The sequence below is a fragment of the Tachypleus tridentatus genome, chromosome 1 (genome assembly GCF_004210375.1).
Source record: "Tachypleus tridentatus isolate NWPU-2018 chromosome 1, ASM421037v1, whole genome shotgun sequence".
NCBI lineage: Eukaryota > Metazoa > Arthropoda > Merostomata > Xiphosura > Limulidae > Tachypleus > Tachypleus tridentatus.
This window is the reverse complement of record NC_134825.1, coordinates 133,625,412-133,649,007: the sequence shown is the minus strand read 5'-3', so window position 1 is coordinate 133,649,007 and position 23,596 is coordinate 133,625,412. Positions and strand designations below refer to the sequence as shown.

At 32.3% G+C, this 23,596-nt stretch overlaps 1 protein-coding gene and 1 pseudogene across 4 annotated transcripts in view; both read left to right on the top strand.

The window, feature by feature from the left end:
• Nucleotides 1–490: 490 nt before the first annotated feature.
• LOC143255264 (A disintegrin and metalloproteinase with thrombospondin motifs 6-like) lies at nucleotides 491–8,239 on the top strand. 3 transcript variants are annotated; one of them, XM_076510865.1, is made up of 5 exons: nucleotides 491–555; nucleotides 1,473–1,602; nucleotides 4,123–4,286; nucleotides 5,542–5,614; nucleotides 7,882–8,239. In XM_076510865.1, exons 2-5 carry the CDS (start codon nucleotides 1,503–1,505, stop codon nucleotides 7,908–7,910), a joined length of 366 nt encoding a protein of 121 aa, XP_076366980.1. In that variant the 5' UTR covers nucleotides 491–555; nucleotides 1,473–1,502; the 3' UTR covers nucleotides 7,911–8,239. The 3 variants fall into 3 exon arrangements, with proteins under 3 accessions (XP_076366980.1, XP_076366901.1, XP_076366825.1); XM_076510786.1 differs by lacking the exon at nucleotides 7,882–8,239 and adding an exon at nucleotides 6,161–6,249; XM_076510710.1 differs by lacking the exon at nucleotides 7,882–8,239 and adding an exon at nucleotides 6,125–6,249.
• A 12,941-nt stretch (nucleotides 8,240–21,180) lies between these two features.
• Nucleotides 21,181–23,596, top strand: part of LOC143233172 (serine/threonine-protein kinase PLK2-like) — a 77,307-nt pseudogene continuing 74,891 nt past the window's right edge. Inside the window, exon 1 of the transcript XR_013018010.1 lies at nucleotides 21,181–21,304. The product of XR_013018010.1 is annotated as a serine/threonine-protein kinase PLK2-like (transcript). The remainder of the gene's footprint in view (nucleotides 21,305–23,596) is intronic.

Sequence of the window (23,596 nt, the reverse complement as noted above, 5' to 3'; positions counted from 1 at the left end):
CTCATTCAGCTATAATATGATATAGTACCGAGGCTTTGAAGTAGAATTAGCTAGTAAAATTTGGAATCAGCTTAACCATTACTTTACACTGTATGATTAAGTGCAAAACTTGATTAAGTACAACTATAGAGCTAATTGTCTCGAAATTTGTAGTTATTGTATTTGTAATATGACACTGTGTTAGTTTCTAATGTAAAAGTAACAAATACTGTAATATCTACTGAAATTTTACAAGTAGGTTACCCACAATTCTAATGCTGTAGAGAATTGAATTAATTGCCAAAATGGTATTTGGGACAGTAAATTTTAGATTTAATTGAGCAGTAATTTAAAAATTACAACATGGAATGAACAAGGAAAAGCCTGAAGAAAATGTATTATAAATAACTTTTGTTGACTAATTGAATGGTATTTTCTGTTAGGTCAGTTGAATCCTTGTGCACTCTATTGTCAAGCTATTGGTTATAAATTCTACTCACAGAAAGCACTGAAAGTTATTGATGGGACTCAAGCTTCCCCGACACCAGTGATATCTGTATAGACGGCCAGTGTGAGGTGAGTTGAAATGAAGACATTTTTGGTCCTTGTACTCCAATATGTTTTCATATTTTTGCTATGGTGTAGTCTGTAGAATACTGTTACACATTTGACACATCAAGGAAACTAGACCAGCACCCAATAGAGAGCATATTTCAGCATTGATGATCTTTGGCTCTCAAAAAAAAAAAAAAGAGAGAGAGAGAGAGAGAACACGAAAATGTGTCCATATGTCTGTAGTTATCAACAGATGCAGATAATTTTAAGCAGGATAATGAGAAATAAGATTTTACATACGTCTCCAACAAGCTTGATCAAAATACAGTCATTTATGACTGAGTTACAGAGCAAATATAGTTTGAAAAATCATTCTTCATGTTAAGAGATAGGATTTTGTTTTATTGTTATAACCTTGCTGTGAATTTAACCTGTACTTTTCAAAACCTAATAATTTCCAAGTTGCATCATAATCCAAATGTATACCAATTTTAGTCTAAATAAATCTATTTAGCTGTTTTTGAGAAATCATTTTGACAAATACATGCACAGAGGGGTGAAAACAACCTCCATTCATCTTTGGTGGCAGAGATGATAATCAGTCTAATATGTATTTTATGTTACATTTCATGACCGATCATAAATAGTAAACAGTACATTTTTGTATGTGAAAGTTCTCTTTTCAAACCCTTGCTAATGGGTTTAAGTATGTGCATATGTGTTTTTCCATGAGCAAAAAGAACTTAACTCCCAATAGAAATACAATTTTTATCAAAATATTTTTTTACTTGTTAAAGCTTCACTTGGACATGAAGATAAATTTGATATTTCTTTATTCTATTAATAACAAAAAAGTGGAAAGAAATTGTTCATTGAATGCTCAGTAGTCCTTGCTACAGTACTAATTTTCTGCTTTTTTAAATTCAATCTGTTTCTAGCATGTAGGCTGTGATGGTATTTTAGGATCCATGGCTATAGAAGACAGATGCCGTGTTTGTGAAGGTGACGGTACAGCTTGTAGGACGGTTTTAGGATTTGTGAATGATTCATTTGAAAACAGACAAAAAGGTTTGCTTCTAATATGATATTTGATCATATGGTAGTTAATACAGTACACAAACCTTTCCAATACTGCCTGCAAATGCCACTGTAATAAAAATTTCCTTCACTTGTATAATCATTACCTTCATTTGGAATCAACTGCTTTGTTGTTGTTTTTTTGCAAAGATTTGAAATAGTCAGTTCTGCATGCATGATTAAGTTATTTTCTCATTTTCCCTAATTTAGAATATGTAGAAATTATTCGACTTCCTAAAGGAGCTGTGCACATTCATATTAGAGAAAAAAGAAGAATCCACCAACTTAATTGGTAAGATACATTATATGTTGTTGTCTTCTTGGTGCAAAGCTATATATTGGCTTATCTGCATTATATCCACCATGAGGAATCAAGTAACAGATTTTGGGGATGTAACTCTGCAGACTTGCAACTGACTCACTGGGGGACAAATTATATGTAGCTGACTCATTGTTGGTGGACCATTATATTCCTTTTCAGTTCTGTCATAATAGAATTTGGTGTCAGCTTGGTAATTTCTTGTTAACATAATTAAAATCCATCTAATAATAGCAATCAAAAAAGAATGTTGTTAGGAAAAATTACTGCAAACTTTCAATGTCTGATTAAAATTAAATATAAATTAACAGGTTTATTAAATGCAATAAAGTCAATCTGTGTTTTAGATAACTAATTCATTCCACATTTCTCAGGATTCAACTATTTCCAACTGATAGACATTACAAAGCTCTCATATAGACATTAACCACCAGTACCAGAACCACTTATGTAAGATACTGATGAAAGAAAACAAAAAACTTTGGTATTTATAAGGGACATATTTGATGAGTTACTTTTTACTCTTTTTCTGTAATGTAGGTAAAATAACTATATTGAAAAAAAAACCACATAAAACATCAAACCTTCCTTGTAGAATATTCTATACAAATGTTGTATGAATGTTCTGTGCCAGGAAAGGATTTATCATAAAGGATGAATAATATTCTGAATGTAACAAAATGTTACTGATGACCCTCACCATTTCACAATGTTATATTTAAACTGATATGGACAACAACTCTTCTAAGATTGTAATACAACACTTCAACAAGCTCTGATCGTCTGGTAGTAATTCAGTTGTTTTTCAGTCAGATTAAGCATGCATGAGATAAATTTGTTGTGTCTGTTGGGGAAGGGGGAGATCGAACCACAGTTTTTAGTGTTTTAAGACCTACCTGGGAATATTTTATCAATAATCTAAGGAAAAGGATGTCCAGTATTTCTTTCTGACTCTATGACTATGCTAAATGGTTTACTCGAAGTAACTGCAGTCAGAGAGAAGAAACCTTCATTGGTTATCATAAAGTTTAGAAATGCAGGCATCTAATGATGCTGAGATTGAATATTTTATTATTTGCTTTCTTAAGTGAGTTACAGAAGAGTTGGTGTAGAAAATTCATCTGTTAGATTTATACATCTTTTCAGCATTATTATTCATACTTTGGAGGATATGAATGAGTTATTTACCAAAAATGACTTTCAAAGACATGTAAAATCTGCTCATCTCTGTAGGTCACTTCCATTCCTGTATTATGAAATAAATGTCAACTGTAGTTTAAATGGTTGAATATTATTGCATTCCAACATGTGTCTTTCGATACTAGTGGGATACAGAGTTTTATCCTCCAATATGCTTTGTATTTCTGCTGAAGCCTCTTGACCATGGAAATAGAGTATTCAAGTTTGCAACTTGTGTATGCATTCTTCAAAGTACTTGTGCATAAAGTCAGTTATGTTCTTAAGTGAAAGTAAAGGTTTTAGTTTAGTTGGATTTACAAATACAGTTAAATTAAACCTGTGAATACTTGTTATGAAGTGTTTTCTTTCTTATGTTATGCAAGTGGAAACTGTTACCATTCTTATAAATCCAACACTCAGCAATGGAGAATAGTCTCTACCATTTAAATTCAAACTCTGTCTCATACATACTTCAATATATGCTTCACTTTTCAACTTTTAAATTGCCTTCTAAGAGCTGAAGATGATATATAACTTGTTCAAAAGCTCGTCAAGGCCTGATTGTTAGATTGTCTGACTTGCAACCTGAGAGTTACAGTTCAAATCTTTATCACCAAACATGCTTGTCCTTTCAGCCTGGGGACATTATAATATGATAGTCAACACCAACCACCATCAACCCTTGGGCTACTCTTTAACAACAAATATTCAGATTGACTATCAGTGATAAATTAAAACGACTAGTGCAGGTAGCCCTTGTGTAACTTTGCACAAAATTTAAACCAAATAAAACCTATCAAAAGGTCATCGAGACTTATTTCACTGCCAGGAATTGTATTTTGTAAAATGTGCTAGCGGACAAATAAAGAAGTTAAAGAATTTCTCTATTACTTAGTCCATTTGACAATGTTATTTCATATGTTTTACCCCTCAAATGCTGTGTTGTATTTCAGTGTAAATAATTTTGAACATTTCTTGGTGTGCAAGGGTTATAATCAACATCCTTATCCTAGCTCTGAAAACAACCAATGGTTCTTATCATTTGAATGGCAAAAAGGAAGTAAGCTGGCCAATGACATATGCCATTCTTGGAACTAGATTTCATTATATGAGAACAAAGTCACATCATGAATTTCTTCATGCTCTTGGTCCCTTGTCAGAGGAGCTTATAGTCATGGTAAGTATGAGTCAGCTTTTTGAAATACATTTGTTACTGTTGGGTGTAAAAAATAGATATTTCCATAATTTGAATGCCCTAAATCTCTCCATGCTTCTGATCCTTTGTCAGAGTAACTTGTAGTCACAGTGGGTATTGATCAGTTTCTTGATGTATCTTTGTCATTGTTAGGTGTAAATGATAAATATTATTACAGTTTGGTTTCTCTGAATTTTTCTGTGCAATTGATGATTGGTCAGAGAAACCTTTGTCTTGGTAAATATGGACAAGGATCTTGAGGTCGCTCTATTATTGGTAAAATATAAGAAACAGATATCACAAGAGTTTGCATGATCTGATATTGATCTGCCCTGATGTCAATTTTAAATGTTGTTTTCTTCTTATGTTACTTTATAATTTGAACAGTACACTAATGATGAATTTATGTAATATTTTTATTTCAAAAAATGGCTAGTTTCCACAAACAATGATATGATTCAAATTTTCTGAAGGGTTAAATATTTTATTTCACAATTAAATGTATACTTTTTTTCTTTTTAAGTTGTAAATCAACTATAGTTTTGAAGATAAAATGACTTTCTTTTCAAATAAAAAGTATAGTCAGTATAATCAGTCTTTTATTTTGTGTTGGATTGTTTGAAGTATGTTTTGCCTATCAAATTATAGCACTAAAATTTCCCTAAAATGTGTGTTTTTTTTTTAATACCTATGTAACATTTTATTTTTGTTACCATTTGCTTCTCTAAAATGTTCAAAATCAAATTTTTCTGAGTTAGTATATTTTCTTACATTTAAAAATCAAACACTGTTTTCATCAGAATGAAATTGACATTAGTTCCTAAAAATAGAAACACTCTAACATTAATAACATTCAACTGATGTGATAAAAACATGTAGGTCCAAAAAGTCTTGATAAAACTGAAATAAATTGTGTGTTCTTAAAAGGTGTCCCTTTCTTCTTCAGGAGCAATCTGGGAATGCTCATTATAAATGAACAAGTGATATATAAAAATTTATATTATACTGAGTATTCCAAGATTGCTCCTGAAGAAGAAAGGTCCAGCTTTCAAATCTGCTTGGGTTATAAGGGTTTTTATTTCAGTAATAACATTGAACTGTTATTTTTGATCAGTTGATTGGTTAGATGTTTTGTGGTTATTAATATTCAGCAAATTACAGATACCATGTACCACTATACTAAATGTCTAAATTATCCTATAAAATATATTATTTCATTCATGTGGATGTTTAACAGCTCCTCTTAGAAGAACCTAACAAAGGTGTTGTCTTTAGCTACAATATACCATTAGAGGCACTTTCTGACCAAGGTAAGAACCACAGGCATTATAAAATGCTTCTGTTGTCTTTAATACTGTTTGTATTGCATTTGATTTGTAGACTTTTTAAACATAGAAATTCCTCAACAGTTAAAAAAAAAAAGTAAATAATAAAAGTTAATAGATTTTATACACACAGGATAGACTGTAGTAAACTCTTAAATAAGGAAAAATGAAACTACAACAGATCCTTTAGTGTTTAACAATTTCAGCTTAAATGGAAAGTCATGCGATAAATTAGCTAAACATCTAAGTCAGGAACCTTAATTTAGAACTGCTGACCAGGTCGATACCAAACAACATTTATAACTAACTAAACATGAGGAGGAGAATATGTCTTCCTCTACCAAGAATCTAATGTTCTGTACAACATGTTTAAGAGAAACCAAAGTCCAAGTACAGTATCCCATAAACCTAGATTATCTATGTTAATGATCATTCTCACTACACATTTTCAAGTGTTAACTACCAGATCATGGAAAGTCTTATAAACCAAACTAGTTGCTTCTGTCTTGCATGTGACCAACATTCCTGAAGATAGACAGTACAGAAGTTGGACTAAGCAAGTAAAGAACTTTGAAATAACCATTTTAGCATGTAGCTATAGTTAGAGGTAGACATTAACTTAGTGTAGAATACTTACACAAAAGATTTAAAATTATTTATGAGCATACTTGAATAAAGATATAGTATTTTCTAGTCACAGAAAATTTGGCAGTTTTGTGTAAATACAAAATAAGATATTTTTAGTAATACAGGGTATGTTATCTTTACTATACCATGGTTATTGAGTGGTGATAGCACCACAGAAAGGTCCAGCATGGCCAAGTGGTTATGGCGCTCTACTTGTAATCTGAGGGTCGTGAATTTGAATTCCCGTCACACCAAATGTGTTTGCCCTTTCAGCCATGGGGCATTATAATGTGATGATCAGTCCCACTATATGTTATTAAAAGAGTAGCTCAAAAGTTAACAGTGTTGACTGCTTTTAATCTATTGCTGCTAAATTAGAGATGGCTCCCACAGATAGCACTTGTGTAGCTTTGTGCAAAATTCAAAACAAACCAAACCTTACAAGTGTGAGAATAAACTTTGTTATAGATACTATTCAGTAGCTAAATACTTGTTTCTTTTGTGTTTTTTTTACAATAACCAGGATATCTTTGATATTTTGTCTTTCAAAATAATATGAAGGAAAAACAATACAAGTTTCAGTGACATTTCCAATAAATTGTTTTTAAACTGAAGTAATTAACAAAGCTTTTCTTTTAAGAATGATTAAGTGTGTTGGGTTTTGTTGTTGTTTTTTATAGTTTTGTATGATAGGTAATTACAAATTAAACTCTGTGAAATTATTTATGTTCAGCTGCTTACATACTTTTTGTCTTGTTGCGGACCTTCTAACACTGTATATTTCTTTCAGAGATTTTATGGCTTCATTTGAGTGAATTTTGTTATAAACCTATATAAAGAATGATTTTGTTTATGTTTCATATTTTGCACAAACCTATTCAAGGGCTATCTGACCCTAATTTACCAATAACAGACTAAAGGGAAGGCAGCTAGTCAATATCACATTCTTCAGCCACATTTATATATAAAATTTACATAACTGCAGAAAAAATCTTTATAGAACTGAGTATCCAGAACTTATATTGCCAAACATGTAGAGCCATTATCATGTATTTTATTATGGTTTAAATTAGGATTTGAGTTTTACCCCTTAATAGCATGGAAACTAGTGGTTGGCAGTTCAGATTCCAGACATTACACAGAATTAAGAAAAACAGACTACCAGAGAAGACAGAGCATTAAATGTTTCTTTAATAATATCAGATGAATACAAATCACAACATTATTGACTGTAACTTACTAAACTAGGCCTTGTTGTTGGTGCTGACAGTTTTTTGTTACAACTTTTTAAAAAATTGATATTTTTAGTTTATTAGTTAACATGGTGTATACCAACATGGTCATCACTTTAATATATCCAAGATAAAAACATAATAGTTTTACTCATTTAGTGTGTTGTGGCCATTTAAATTAATTTATATACTTGTGTTCTCAAATGACAGCTTTAGAACTCAAATGTAATTTCAGTATCAATTGGTCACACACACGTTGTAAGCTACAACATAATTTTTTAAACTAAAACAAAATTCTTAAGGGTATGTTTTCTTCAACTATCAAATGTTCAGAATACTTCTCATCCAAACAAGGGTTCTCTTAGCTATCATTTTTCTTTTGTTTTTCTACAGCAAACACCACATCTGGACATTTTGGATGAAACATTACAGGAGATAAGATATACTAAAAGTACATGGATTTATGACTAAGATCAAAACTAGGCTTGAGAAACTAAACCTAAAATTTGAAAACTGCTTTTTTTATAACTAGAAATATTGTTAGAATATCATGTTTTATGCTGGAAAGTATTTGATACAGTTTTAAATAATTTAGAATATTCTGCTATTTCAGTGATTTCAACTAATGTAAAGGACTCTGTTGAATGTTGAAGATAAAATAATATCACATTATACTAAAATTATGATGTTTTTAATATTATGTATGATGTGATTATAAAGAAAACCCATATTAATAATTATGAAGTGTATTTTAAAACTTCACGCGACCATGGAAACTAAATTTCACTGCATGAAAACTGAGAATCCAATTCTATTCAAGAAAATGTGGACATAATACAGAATGATCAAAAAAAAATGTCAGAAAAGTAATCACTATGCTTCCTATCATTTCTAATCAGCCTCTTAAGCCTATTCCTGAATACAGCTACTACAAACATCATTTATTCTTAGCAGTTTTCATAGATCCTTACAATATACTGCTCACAAGATTAGTAGTTTGCAATGTCAGCTTGAGAGAAAGTAAAATGTATATATGGTTCTGGAATACCTTATACCATGTCCAAACTTTTCTCAATAAAAGTTTATAATTCACAATAAATGCACCTGATAAAATTTTGTTCTTTTAAGGTAAATAGTTTTTATTTTAATGTTGCTATTGTTTTAGTACAAAACTATGCAACAGACTGCTTGTGCTCTGTCTACTATAGGGAATCAAATCTTGGATATTTTAATAATGTAAATCAGCAGGATATATTACAGAAAGGGAAACGTGAGAAAATGATATTGAAGCTATAACTCAGGAAACACATTTTTTTCTTTTATGTTATCCTGTAAATTTTGGTCAGATAATCCAGGAAGGGCAAGTACCCCCATTGCAGATGCCCATGTAAATTATAAACTTACCACTGACCCACTGGAGAACAGTTTTTAAGGTAGAATAATTTTAAATGAAGACTTTTCTTTATGATCACTGTGTAGTTGCATAGATGCATGTAAAAAAACTACACAATACATATTTATTTTGTTTTCTAACAAGTTTAATACAAAACTAATTCTTTAACCTATACCATAATTCATATTAAAATATACTATTTTCCAATAATGAGTGAAAAAATGTAGAGTAGAATGTTTGGGATTTGGGCTGTATGACAGACCTTAGTATGTTACAGAATGAGATAAAACCCTATTTTTGGATTTTTAGGTTAAACTAAAATTCTGCACAAATTTTTACAATAATAAAATTGCAGATTTAGTGATGCTAACACATGTTTTAATTTCTCATAGCACACAGTAGTAAACTTAGTCTCTTTTTGGTGAATGTCTGCCTTAGAAGATATACGTGTGGTGTATTTCTAAGATCAATCATAGTTTATTGTGTTTTTGGCTATTTTTTCATATTCTTGTTCTTCGTTTCCAGAATAGATATGAAAGTTTGACCTTGGTGTCAGTGGGATAACTCATCACCTTAATCAATGGTACTCTACTGCTTTAATTGCAGTTCACTTACAGTAATGCTAGACAGATTGTACTGTAGGTTCTAGCTGAAACCCAGGCTTCAGTTGATGAAAGTGTCACCTAGTTGTTTCAAAAGCTTGTTCTCCAATTTTCAATCTTTTTTTCACTTCTTCAAGTGTCTTCAACTGACACAGCAGTGCTAGCATAAATTTTATGTAAATACATTCCTCTGGCAGAGTTTGTTGCACAACATTGGCAGATGAGAATAGTTTTGTATTATCAGATTCTTTACAAATATCGTTTCAACTCATGTTTATAAAACTATCTGGATCTCCTGAGAGTAACTTGGTGCATAGAATCCTTAATACAGTCACACAGAATGAAAGCAATTGATTATTCTTGTCAAGAGCACTGAAACTCAATGCCTTCCATTAAGATTCTTCATTTGGAAATCTTGATGTTGTTGCAGGTGTGATACCAATAACTACAAAATTGAAGAGACATTGTTCCTTTTGGAGTACTACAACAATGCCTTGTTTTCACACTTCAGTTCTTGGATGATCTGTGCCATTCTTCAGTGTCACAAAATCCAAAGGACCCTAATAAGTACTGATAGACACCTAATCTTCATTACCCTCTAATGGGATAGAGCTATAAATTCTTTTTTTTCTTTATTCATACTCTTAATTTGCTCTGCAGCTGTTTACCAACTGTTTTTCTTGCTATTTTGACCTTTTGGTCTAAACCTTTGCATCCACACTGACAATGAAGGCATTTTCCACAAATATGTACTTTGAACTTACAAGCCATTTTCTTATTTTCCTGTATTAACATTGCTTTATCAATATACGATCAGTATACTTACTCACTGAATGTTGATAGTATATCAAGATTTATTTTGTGCCCAGCAGTGGATCCAACTTTTACAAAGAGTGTGACAGTTGCCTTTCTTTTGCCCAATTAGGTTTTGATAAAAGCATTAACCAATAAACAAATGATGTGGAATTACTTGACAGGTTAGGTTCTGCAAAATCCTGGGTGTTTGATCCATGGAAGCACTGTTAAAACTCATAAAATATTAGTTAAAAAATTTTAGAAATGAAAAAAAAACTTATGACTGAGTTTAACATAGCTTGAAAACTTTAAATCTGAAGTATAAGAACACACTGAAAACAATAAGTAACATAAAAAAAAAATCTGGCAAAAACTACCACTATAGAACCCTAAAGGAATATATTTTTATTTCATATATTTGTGTATACACTAAAGTTTCAAATAATATTCAGATTGTATTACATATTAATTAGCTTTAAAAATATTCTAAAAACTGGAAGTTTTATTACAAATAATTACAATACTTTGTTATTACTTTCAATTTAAACAACTGCTGAAAGTATTTATTCTGCAAGGCATGTTGAAGACTGAATGCTCAAAGTACCAATTTCATCAATCAGGTAGTGTAAAGACTCTTCCATCATGACTTGGAATATAAACCTGAAAAAAAAAAAAGAAGAAATAAACTGGAAAATAATTTCTTTTAATATACCTAATATATTTGTGTAAAAAAGATAAAACCTTTTAAATAATTTTAAGTGATAAAGTTTAAGGGTCACAAAAAACTGATAAGTTGGAATTATTCTGCCACATAATTCTTATTTTTATTGGATTCACTATTTGTACATAGACATATAAAGAAAACACAAAGATGACACTAAACAAAAGTTATAATTCTTAACAACCTTTAATAGTTTTTTCATAGAAGAGCGAACAACGTTTCGACCTTCTTCGGTCATCGTCAGGTTCACAAAGAAAGAAAGAGGTAACTGACCGGAAGCTGACCACATGTTTGAAAGGGGGGTTGTATAACTGTGTGTCGAAATGTAGAGGGCGGTATTAGATGTTTGAATATATAATTTTATTTATATAGGTATAAAGGTGTTCCTTTATGTTGGTTTATCTTGGGTTTAAGTTGTTGTATAAGTAAGGCTTCTTTAATTTTGCGTTTGTTTATGTTTGTTTCTTTATTTAGTATTTGAGTGTTTTCTATGGTTATGTTGTGTTTATTTGACTTGCAGTGTTCGAAAACGTGTGAAGGTGACTTTTTATGTTCTTTGAATCTGGTTTCCATTTTTCTACTTGTTTCTCCAATATAGAAGTCGTGGCAGTTATCACATTGTATTTTATAAATAATGTTGGTGTGGTGTTTGTCAGTGTAGTTTTTACATAGTATAGACCTCAGTTTTGTGCCTGGTTTTTGAATAAATTTGGTATTAACTGGAATGTCATATTTTATTACTAATTTTTGCCAAATGTTGGTTATTTGTTTGCTGATGTCAGGAATATATGGTATACAGCAGTATATGGTTTCGTGGTTTTTTGATTCGTGAGCTGTATTTGGTGGTCGATTTTGCTTTTTGTCTAGGTGTGTTCGTATAATGTTTTCTACGGTTTGTGGAGAAAACTTATTGATGTTGATGAAGTATTGTTTTATTTTGTCTAATTCATCGTTAATTTTATCTGGTGAGCATAGTTTTATGGCTGTGTTTATTTGGTTTCTTAGTATGTTGAGCTTTTGTTTTGTTTCATGTGCTGAGTCCCAAGGAATGTATAGTCCAGTATGGGTGATTTTTCGGTGGATTTCTGTTTTGAATTGTGTGTCGGTTCTTGTAATTTTGAGGTTAAGAAATGATATTTGATTGCTTTCTTCCTGCTCACATGTGAAGTTAATGTTGGGATGTATAGAGTTAATGTGATTGAAAAAATTAAGTATGTGTTCTGTCGATTTGAATCCTGCAACCGTGTCATCTACATATCTGTACCAGTATAGTGGTGGATGTAATGCTGTGTTAATTGCTTGTATTTCAACTTGTGTCATAAAAAATATTGGCTAGAACTGGTGATACTGGGTTGCCCATGCTTAGGCCATTTGTTTGTATATAGTTTTGGTTGTCTTTTAATTTCAAGTCTAATCTAAATCAACTTAATCATAAAGCCTTAATGGCCAGTTTCGATGTTATATCCCTCTTTACAGAAGTTCCAACCACTGAAGCCTGCAAGATAGCCTTAGAACTCTATATCCGAGACCCTAACCCAACTATAGAAATTCCCAGTAACCAGTTAGCAACCCTCATAGAATTCACCACGATAAAGACAAACTTCATGTTCAACAACCAAAACTATATACAAACAAATGGCCTAAGCATGGGCAACCCAGTATCACCAGTTCTAGCCAATATTTTTATGACACAAGTTGAAATACAAGCAATTAACACAGCATTACATCCACCACTATACTGGTACAGATATGTAGATGACACGGTTGCAGGATTCAAATCGACAGAACACATACTTAATTTTTTCAATCACATTAACTCTATACATCCCAACATTAACTTCACATGTGAGCAGGAAGAAAGCAATCAAATATCATTTCTTAACCTCAAAATTACAAGAACCGACACACAATTCAAAACAGAAATCCACCGAAAAAATCACCCATACTGGACTATACATTCCTTGGGACTCAGCACATGAAACAAAACAAAAGCTCAACATACTAAGAAACCAAATAAACACAGCCATAAAACTATGCTCACCAGATAAAATTAACGATGAATTAGACAAAATAAAACAATACTTCATCAACATCAATAAGTTTTCTCCACAAACCGTAGAAAACATTATACGAACACACCTAGACAAAAAGCAAAATCGACCACCAAATACAGCTCACGAATCAAAAAACCACGAAACCATATACTGCTGTATACCATATATTCCTGACATCAGCAAACAAATAACCAACATTTGGCAAAAATTAGTAACAAAATATGACATTCCAGTTAATACCAAATTTATTCAAAAACCAGGCACAAAACTGAGGTCTATACTATGTAAAAACTACACTGACAAACACCACACCAACATTATTTATAAAATACAATGTGATAACTGCCACGACTTCTATATTGGAGAAACAAGTAGAAAAATGGAAACCAGATTCAAAGAACATAAAAAGTCACCTTCACACGTTTTCGAACACTGCAAGTCAAATAAACACAACATAACCATAGAAAACACTCAAATACTAAATAAAGAAACAAACATAAACAAACGCAAAATTAAAGAAGCCTTACTTATACAACAACTTAAACCCAAGATAAACCAACATAAAGGAACACCTTTATACCTATATAAATAAAATTATATATTCAAACATCTAATACCGCCCTCTACATTTCGACACACAGTTATCAACCCCCCTTTCAAACATGTGGTCAGCTTCCGGTCAGTTACCTCTTTCTTTCTTTGTGAACCTGACGATGACCGAAGAAGGTCGAAACGTTGTTCGCTCTTCTATGTAAAATATTTTCTCAACCCGAACGAGCCGTTTTTGCATATAAGTTTCTCAACAAGTGGGTTTCTTGACATCACTGAACCTTTAATAGTGAACAACCTTTTCTTTTTCTTCTGTGGAATTGCATTTTTGACCATAATAAAACTCTTCCAACTAACAATTACAACTGTGCACCACTCCTTTACTTCTAAGCCATTCTTTTGAAAGTTGCAGAGTACACATCCTGATCTAATATGCCAAGACACCTTTTTTATTTTTCAGCTTCCACCTCATTCTTGTTGTAAGAAATCAAGGTCAAGCATCATAAAGATACATATTATGGTCTTTCAACCAATACAAATGAGACTTTACACAAACATGCCTTACAACAGCTCTAATAGACTGAATCAGATAGATGTGACGTTTGTATCTTTTTTGCTGTTTCATAGAGGGTAAAGTGGAATTTTATTTATAAAATTAGGGTTTATATCTAACACACTTTTATTTTTGACCAACCTGGATGAGAATTTGCTCAATGATATCTTGCAACAATATGTGCAGACTTCATGTAATAGCAATCCCCTTTAATAATATTTCATGTAATGTCTAGAGGTTATGACCCCACCTGTATTGTCATGAAAATGACTAGTCATGTGGATAGCATTTAATTCTGGATAAATTCAAGATATTTTATGAACTGAGGAATATCACATTTAGACAGTCTCTAATATAGTTTCAGCTTGATTGGTTATAATTGAAAAGCCAGTACAAGTGATCGACCTGTCTGACTAAACAGTAGGCATATATAGTGTTTTGTTTTGCTGTGATAATAAAGATTGTGTGCTTTACACAATATGTTTGAAGTTATTTCATTTTACATAGAACCGGTCATCAAGAGACTTTGGATGACTACATAATTGAGATCTTGATAAAATCTTGTATTCTTATCTAGTGCACCTCCCCAGCATAGTTTTAAAATGACTTCACCCTCACTCGGTTATATGCCATAATTATACAATTGACACAGTTATTTACTTTTTTATGATAGTGCAAATATATTTGTGTGAGATATGAAATTAATTTACTACAGAGAAACTGGAAAGTTGTATTGAAAACAGTGACCTATAATTATGTATATTTATGTCACAACAAAATGTAATGCCATAATAAATTATGTAATGATATTAACTTCAATAGTTATGCTTTTTTGTTTGGGAATTTCGCACAAAGCTACTCGAGGGCTATCTGTGCTAGCCGTCCCTAATTTAGCAGTGTAAGACTAGAGGGAAGGCAGCTAGTCATCACCGCCAACTCTTGGGCTACTCTTTTACCAACGAATAGTGGGATTGACCGTCACATTATACACCCCCACGGCTGGGAGGGCGAGCATGTTTAGCGCGACGCGGGCGCGAACCCGCGAATTACGAGTCGCACGCCTTACGCGCTAGGCCATGCCGGGCCCAATAGTTATGCAATGAATAATTTAATTTTATAACTCAAACTAATTTATTTTTTAAAAAACATCTCAGAGTTGATTAGTAATTGCTCATGGTTAGTTTCACCAAGAAAAGTATAGATGACTGTGAAATCTGTAGAATAATTATTAAATATTCAGATTACTTACAACTAAATAATGATAGGATTTTATACAGCTCGAGCCCGGCATGGCCAAGCGCGTTAAGGCGTGCGACTCGTAATCCGAGGGTCGCGGGTTCGTGCCCGCGTCGCGCCAAACATGCTCGCCCTCCCAGCCGTGGGGGCGTTATAATGTGACGGTCAATCCCACTATTCGTTGGTAAAAGAGTAGCCCAAGAGTTGGCGGTGGGTGGTGATGACTAGTTGCCTTCCCTCTAGTCTTACACTGCTAAATTAGGGACGGCTAGCACAGATAGCCCTCGAGTGGCTTTGTGCGAAATTCCAAAACAAACAAACAATTATACAGCTGAATAATGTGTATAAATATACAAATCATGAACTTAAAAACATTATTCAAACTGGTAACAGATTAATATTAAAATCCCAAAGCAGTTATAATGCATGCCCACATTTGTAATGCTACAGTATCAGAAAGTAAAAGTCTTATCATCATTATTATCTTATCAATATTTTATATATTAAGACATTGAAGTACTTTTGTGGTATTCAGGCACACTATATTTGACAGAATGTTAAAAGTATTCCTAATACACAGATGGTTTTGAAAATTTTAACAATGAAAGAACATGGACAAACAGATAAAATGAATAAAAATATAATCTTTATTATTACAAATCACATTGTGAATTTAAATTAGAGTCCTGTACAAAGCTGGATGGCTTATGTTTATTGTTAAGAAGCTTTCTAGTTGATGGGCCTCGTAAAAACAGATCTCCATGAGACAAGATTGAGAATGCTAATGATGACACATATTCATGGCAAAAGAAAGTTTTAACATGATGTTCTACAGTCCTAGATTATTTCAATTATAAATTCAAGGGCGATTATCCCACTAATTCAAACATGTTTGCAGAAGCCTCCATACACTTCTTGAAATAAGTGTGACCTCACTTTAGGAAGAGATGGTATAGGAATGAGATTGTTGTGGTATCTAACCTTTGTATAAGTGAAGGAGGTAGTGCAAGCTTACAGCTTTCCACATACCATAAATGACAAACACCTGCATTAAAAAAAAAAATGTATCTGAATACATATATTACAAAGGATATATCCCTTAATAATTATAAAAGCACAAAAGACTACAGTTTTTATTCCTTCACACTAGAACAGTACAAACTATTTTGTCTCTAATACATCCCCCTCAGTAACTTTTTGCCTTTCTATGCTGTAGAATGAGAAAATAAATAAGAGTAAAGAGTTCGAGTGCTTTTCCTTCACGCTTGGCGAGTCAACAGATGTGTCCAACATTTCACAGTTGCTGTTTTTTATTTGCGAAGTCAATATTAATTGTGAAGTAATTGAAAAATTAGGTTCTGTGCACAGTATGCATGGAACAACCACAGGTGAGGATATTTTCTGAGAGGTCGAAAAACCACTAACTCAGTACAACATAGAATGGAAACGGCTGAAATGCGTTATAACAGATGATGGTAAAAATATGTGTGGAGCAGGAAAAGATTTAGTTGGACAAATTTACAAAGCTGTTGAAAGTGCGGGTTGTTCCAAATCTGTGGTTCTTCACTGCATTATTCATCAGCAAGCACTGTGTGGAAAATATCTGGATCTGGCATATGTTATGAAACCTGTAGTTTCAATAGTAAACTTCATTTGTTCTCAAGGGCTCAATCATCATCAATTCCGTGAATTTTTGGCGGAAAAAGAAGCAACGTATCCCGACTTGCCCTACCATACTTCAGTTTGATGACTTATCTGTGGGAACCTGATATCGCAATTTTTGAGCTTAGAACTGAGATCAAAATTTTCCTAAACGAAAAAGCCACCCTTAATCGTTACTCACAAACACTGAGTGGCTTTGGAAATTAGCGTTTTCTGTGAACTTGACCATGTACTTGAATTAATTCAATCTTAGATAACAGGCGAAACCGCGCTTATTTGCGATATGTACACCAAGGTGAAAGCATTTCGGTAAAACTAATTCCTATTGAGTCACAGTTTATGAGGAGTTGCTTCACACACTTTCGATGTTGTGAAAAGTTCAAGCAAGAAGCGAGATTTCCATGTAGGTTTGCACAAGATATCCTTTTTGACCTGAAACTATAGTTCAAGGAGCATTTTTCTGATCTTGATCTTTGATTGTGTTGTTGTTGAACTGCCATCTGAAGTTCAAATGAAAGTAATTGATCTGCAGTCCAACGACATGTTGAAAGACAAATACCAAGAAGAAAAACTGATAGAGTTCTATCAATGCATTTCAAGTAATCATTATGTTCATTTATAAACTTTTCTCGTTGATTTATTTCAGTTTTTGAAACTACATGCTTGTGTGAAAAGACATTTTCAAAGATAAACTACGTAAAATATAGTTACAGATAAGCTTTATCTGACGAGCATTTGCAATTACTTTTGAAGATAGGGAGCAATAACTTTGAACTTCATTTAAGCGTACTTTTGTTAAAAAAGAAACAGTTTCGTGCTTCCACTAATGCTAAAAAAGAAGATGATTGTGCATCTTAAATATTTTCAATGTGTGCTCTTATGTGATTTTCATTAGTAAATGACAATAATGAACGTAAGAGATCTGATTCAAAGAATAGACAAGATGATTCTCAATTTTGTAAAACTTGTAATACTTGTCAGATGGTTCTCTCTCTTTCGGATTTGGGTACCATATGTACCCTGGAGGGTCTGGTGCTCTTTGTCCTCTTCCTCCTTGATTTACTTATGTAGTCATGCAATGTTTGATGGTGTTAGTTTCTGCTTTTTGGGTCAGAGTGGGCTTAATTACTCCAATCCTTTTCAGGGCAATGTCCATTTACTGGTGTACATATATAAATATTCTTTTACCCTATCAGTAAGATGTATACTTTGTTGGTGGCCCTTTTTTATATTTATTACTTTTTATTTATATTTTTATTATTTCATATATTTTTTTCTTCATGTATTTATTCTTATGTTTAAAATATGTGTTGATCGGGGAGAGGTGTTTAGGATTATCTTCATCATATATGAGGTACCTATCTAGTTTGCATAGTAATTAGTTTTTCTTCCAATTTTTATCAAAATAATACGTTATTGTACTATGCAGGGGGTCTATCTGGTATGGTTGGTAAGTTTGAATATTTATGTATAAATTGAGATGATGATGCTCTGGGAACTCTATATGCTGTTGTGAGGAGTGTGTTTTAGATTGTTTGTAGTTTGGTTTTAATTGTTTTGTCACTTACAGTTATCCATGCTGGAGCTGCATAGTTGATTACTGGTATAATGTATGTTTTGTAAATTTTTAATATATTGTCTGTTGATGCTCCACTGTTCTTGCCAGTTTGACTCCCAGCATAGTTGGTTTTTCGCCAGACTTTACTTTTAATTTCGTTTACGTGGTTAATCCATGTTAATTTTGAATCATAGGTTAGACCAAGAAATTTTGCCGATGTGGCAGTCTGAAATAGTGTTCCATTCATATATATTTCAGGCTGTAGTTATTTTGTTTTTTATCAATTTTGTAAAGACGACAAGTTGTGTTTTTGCTGTATTTATTTTTATTCTGCGTTTTTGACATTATTCGCTTATTCTATTTAGTTGCGGTTGTATGTTTGTGGCTGCTATTGTTGGTGTTGTGGCATTTTTCCAGACTGCCGCATCATCAGCGAACTGTGAGGAGAGTCCACGATTAGGATCCTTCAATGGTATATTGTTTACATACATGATGAAGAGTATAGGGCTAACCACCTCTTCCTGATGAACACCAGCTTCTGGAGTAAACGGTCAGTTGGTTGATTGATTTGTTTTGAATTTCGCGCAAATCCACTCAAGGACCATCTGCGCTAGCCGTCCCTAATTTAGCAGTGTAAGACTAGAGGGAAGGCAGCTAATCATCACCACCAACCGCCAACTCTTGCGCTACTCTTTTACTAACTATCCAGAAAGCTAAAAATAATAAAGATTTTATTTAACCATGACCATTGTGTTGTACATATTACTTTATAGTAAAACCAAGAAAGCAAACTGCTAAATAAAAGTCATGTAGAGTGCAAAATCTCTTGCAAATATATCTCTTTTTCATCTCCGACATCCAAATAATTTCTGTAATTTAGTCCACTCGTTATTAAGTCTTAAGAAAAAGGTTTTACCTACTTGTCCAGACGCTCTCAAAAGTATGCACTACGTCATAACATAGAAATGCATTTAGATATAGGATTTAAGTTATTTTTATAATGAATTTAGCCAGAGAGCAAGTATTCGAAAAAGAAAGATAATAACAATACCAAACCCATGTCATCCGTAACTGTTTCTTGACAGCGGTCATTTTCTCATTGGAAATAGCTTGAATTTAAAAATTTTCAGCACATGTACTATTGAAATTGTGCGTCACAAAAGTTCATATCTGTGAGATTGGATAGTAAAAAAAGTTTTCAAATTATTTCTAAATTCACATAAAAATAAATATATATATTTTAAAATAAAAGTACAGTGTAATTGCAATTCGTATTATATTGGCAGCGAAGTTTTAATATTGAATTGTAAACAATAAAAACATAGCAAAGAAAGCTAAACCATGTACTTCCTTTTAGAACAAGCGTTAGAAGTAAGCTATGTGTCGAGACTTCGAGAGGAGGTAGAGGAAATCTTCCCAATAAATATTAAAAATTAGAATACATATTTGGGCCTATTTCAATGCATTGATAGTGAAAATATACCATGTATTTTATAAATTCCATCCAAATGCTTTAAAAAAATCTTGGATAATTCTAATCTGATAAAAAAAGAGATTTGACCGTCACTCTTATACACACACAAAACTCCGAATAGTGGAGCTTTATTTTTGCAATAAAGGGCTGTGAACCATGAACCCTCAGATTCACAGTTTGATTATGCTAAACACTAGCCCACACCCAGCTCCTGAAAGGGTTTAAGTGAGTTAAATGGGAAAATAAATTTTGCTTTTGCAACTCCTTATCTCCAAAGTGCAGGCTTGCCCTGAGGCAAACCTTTGAATTTTGGTGATGATGAGTCGGGTTCTAAGAGGTATGAGACTATAAAAATATTCCTTGTATTACTCTTTTTGAGTTATAAGATTTAAAGTCAACCCTTTAGCATGCATATTGGGAGGGAGGGGATGCATGGCGCTACTGACTGTTTGCCTTCCTCATGATCAGCATCTCAAAATTATGGATTTTTTATACCAAAAATAAAAAACTGTTTCATTTTCATCTTACAACTTTATTTTATAATGTTAATTTATTTGTATGGAATTATTATTTGGGACCATTACTCAATTCTATTAGAGAATTTGTAAACCTCCTTAAATGTTTCGGGATAATCGTGGGTAGTGTTTCCATGTTACAAGAAAATTTTGAAACTTATTTCTAGTGAGAGTAGTTTGTCACAAAAGCATTTAGTTTTCTTAAGGCACTGCGAGAACTTCCACTTTTAAATTTTAAATGATATAACTGTATGATAAATTTTTGTTTGTTTAAACACAAAATTACACAGTAGAATATCTGTGCTGTGGTCATCACAAGCGTCGAAACGCGATTTTTAAAGTTTTTTAGCCCTCAGACTTAAAGCTGAGTCACTTGTGGGTTTAATAAAGCTGTGAATTTTATGTTAATGAAATTGATTACTTAAGTAAAAAGATATTTTTGTTTTATCATTGCACAATGCAATAAATATTAAGTGGATATTAAGAGCTAAAAATTATTAAAAATTTATTAATTTATTTTCATATATAAGAAATATAGATATTGAAGTGATGCCAAAAGTTATTTGATGGAGATTTGCATGCTATTTTCACAGGAATAAGTTAGTGGCACTAGTGTAGTGGATACAAATATCTCTAAGAATTTCTGGTTTGTGCATGATTTTGATTTAAATTAAAGGTTTGAAATAGAGGAACAAAAGCACTTGGTGAGTTTATATAAATTTTAATTTAATACTAAGTGGAGGATAAGACAGGATAGTGAGTATCATGTAATATTATCGGAATCTTTGTTTATTCAATTTTTAATATATAAGAATAAAAAAGTGAAAGTTGTTTTTCTACCTTATGTGAGTTTCAGTTCGTTTGCTGTTAGTATTACTACAAAAATAATTAAAAATTGAAATATTAGTAGAAATACCGCTAGTAATACTATTGCAAATCTTTAACTGAGTAAAAGTAATTAATAGCATTTAATTAGTTTCAGATTGACTTTTTCAATTTTCGTGATGTATTACGACGGGCAATTGTATCGCGAAAATCAAATAAATTTCGATTTTATACATGAATTAGAGTACTCAAGGACTTAATAGTAATACTATTATTTGAGTATAAAGTATAATACATTTAGGAGTAGTTAAAAGGCAATGGTATCATGATACTTGCTATAACTGTGGAATAAGACAGTTTAAAATCCACATGGCATCTGAGTTATCTTTATATCTACTGAAAAATTTAACATTAAATAACAGGTTATAATCACAGATGGGTGAAGTTATTGGTTTGGTATTTGCTAGTTTGCTGATTGCTTGACTATATGGCATGTTTTCTTATATTTGTGCTGTTAGTGTTATTAATATTAACTAATAATAATTTATTTTTTACCAGTTTAGTAATATTACACACTTGGCAATTGAATAATATAAACAACTTTGGGACTGATAGGTGTTCAACAAGACACATAAGTATTTGTTGGAGCTTGAAGTCACTTTGATATTCTCCCACAGTTAGCAGAACAGAGTTGAATAGAGTGTTGGTTACTGAAGACAGTAAACTTGTAAAGCAGGTAATTGGTGTTGTAATTTGCCCCATTCGTAGTTAAATTAGAATGCAATTGATAAGATGAATTATTATTCTCTACTCTATTATAATTATAATACAGTCTTTCACTTTTTAAAAACCACCATAGTACATTCTCTATGACTAAACTCACAATCACATAGTCTAGATTTATGTATATCTAACTAACTTGAACTCGTTTTGTACACATAATTATAGCCTGATCAACATCTAGAATATTCTACACACTATAAGAATATGATACATAATACTTAATCAAAACAATGTGAAAAGCTTAGAAGGTACCAATAACATGATATAATAGTACAAGTGTCAATTCACAAACATTGCACTTTACAACGTATGACTTGTACAGTTACAGAAACAAATCTGCAATAAACTATTAATTCTAAACATTAAGTTTAACACTAAAATTAAAGTTAAAACTGAAAAGATCATGCACTTCTAACAAGGGCTAAATGCAGAATACAGATTTTGACAACAGACTAAACCCTTTATGCTCACAAAACGTTTAATCACAGAAGAAATGTTGTGGCTTAAAATACTATTTTAATCCAAGAAAAGAACTGTGAAACATCATTCAACATTACCTTTTTTAAACACATCAGACATAGCCATGTATATATATCTACTGACTGGTTTTCTGGAATAAATATTGAAGTGGAAGCAAAGAACAAAAATACCAAGATATACATGAAGCTCCTCTTCCTTTCAATTTAATCTTGTGGCACACTTATCCATTGCCATCTTAAGTTTCTGGTTTTCGACCTGGTACATCTTCGTGATAATTGGATTACTATGTTTGCCAGTTGTTTTGCGTGTAAAATTTTAACATTTGCATTATGCATCCAATTATTAAAAACATAAATTGCATGATGGAAAAATGTCACTGTAGAATCCAAAGATTAAATTTATTATTTCCAGATAAAAGTATTAGTCTTTTGATGACAAAAATTTTGTTGTTTTTCAGGCATTTCTTGCCTTTTCTAATATAAATTGTATATACTTAGTTTATGTTTTGAGAAGTATGTTTTCATTTAAGAAATTAAAAAGTCCAAAATAATGGATTCTCATTGTGGATTCCTGTACGTGGTGAGGGGACCTCCCAGGGAAGGTTCTGTTCTTTTTGGTTACCTCCTCTGGGATCTAAACATCCACCCACATGTTTGCCGTGCGTGGCAACCCGTAAAGGGGAGGAGAGGATCCTGGTGCTTGAGGGGTCCAACCCTAACACACCACTTTGGCCTTGAATTCCTGTAGACGGGCAGCCTTTGGGTGGCCCCCCTTGGGCTATAGTCAACCAAGTACCAGTGTTGGAAATTCTCAATTGGTGTTTGGGTATAGTGCTCATGAAACCCTAGTGTTGCTGCAATGTCCTTGCATGACATTGTAGTGCGTCCCCTTATAGGGTTCCATGGTGG

Excerpts from the sequence above, each read along its gene's own strand:
- LOC143255264 (XM_076510710.1), top strand. The coding sequence starts at position 1,503 with ATGGCTATAGAAGACAGATGCCGTGTTTGTGAAGGTGACGGTACAGCT. Across the intron at positions 4,287-5,541 it reads CAGAGGAGCTTATAGTCATG|CTCCTCTTAGAAGAACCTAA; the intron begins GTAAGTATGAGT and ends GATGTTTAACAG. Across the intron at positions 5,615-6,124 it reads AGAGGCACTTTCTGACCAAG|TTGCTTCTGTCTTGCATGTG; the intron begins GTAAGAACCACA and ends AAACCAAACTAG.